General features: G+C 52.3%; 1 protein-coding gene across 1 annotated transcript; it reads right to left on the bottom strand.

Annotated features, from left to right (window-relative positions):
- Positions 1-19: 19 nt before the first annotated feature.
- ACA1_213570 (signal peptidase complex subunit 3b, putative) lies at positions 20-334 on the bottom strand (the record flags this gene model as incomplete). Its single annotated transcript, XM_004337005.1, has 1 exon — positions 20-334. A coding segment is annotated over one exon (315 nt), but the record flags the coding sequence as incomplete, so codon positions are not given.
- Positions 335-903: the final 569 nt, after the last annotated feature.

Below are 903 nucleotides of genomic sequence, written 5' to 3'. Positions count from 1 at the left end.
CGTCCTCCTTTCGTCGAATGATGTCATCCCAGACCACAATCTGATTGACGGCGTTGCGCTCCGTGGCGTACTCAGCCGCGACGTAGACGAACAGCTGCTTGGTGTTCCAGTGGAAGAGGCTCGACAGGTCGGCCTTGAGATCGAACGTCAACGATAACACATCGTTCTGCAATGTTGGATGCCGCTGGAAGACCTGCAGCGATGTCACTGCAAAATGGACTTCAGGATTCGTGGGGATGAAGTAGGATGTGCCGATGTTGCACCCCACTAGCACCGCTAGCACCACCAAGGCGTAGCAGAATATGGCATTGGCGCGCATCAACAACGAATGCATCTTCTCTTCCAATCACGAACAAATAATCAATTAATCCTGGCTTTTCTTGCTGACGTAAGCAATAAAAGATCGATATGAATAAAATCATAGTACAGAAAGGATGCAGCAGGCCACCTACCGAGACTTTACATTTCCACCCTTCTATTCCAGTCCGCCCTTCTTCACGTACGCCCCTCCTTCCTTGCCACATCAAGCATTTTTCTTTGGCATTTGAGAACGAAAACTTTCGAATGTGAGCAGGGTCCAGCCAGTGCTGAACACACGAAAGAAGCAGATGGCCATGTGGCAGAACGTACGATGTGCACTTGGCACCGTTGTTTGTGCCGTGCACTTGAAGATGACTGACCGCCCGCCACGTGTGCCAACTTGCACCCATCACCAGCTCATACTGGACTTCACGCGGCACTTCAAGTTGTATCAGCTCGACGTCGACGAAGCTGCGAGCTCGCCTCTCTTCGTCAACTCTGCCATCAACCGTTCGTTCAGCTCAATCGCCCCGTGTGCCATCTCAGCTGCTCACCCTTGCACCTTTACCACGCAGGACGATTGGCGCCCGAACACATCCGCAC

This window comes from Acanthamoeba castellanii (genome assembly GCF_000313135.1).
Source record: "Acanthamoeba castellanii str. Neff unplaced genomic scaffold scf7180000084758, whole genome shotgun sequence".
In the NCBI taxonomy this organism is placed as follows: Eukaryota; Discosea; order Longamoebia; family Acanthamoebidae; genus Acanthamoeba; species Acanthamoeba castellanii.
Note: the sequence above shows the minus strand (reverse complement) of the source record. Positions and strands in the feature narration are given on the sequence as shown.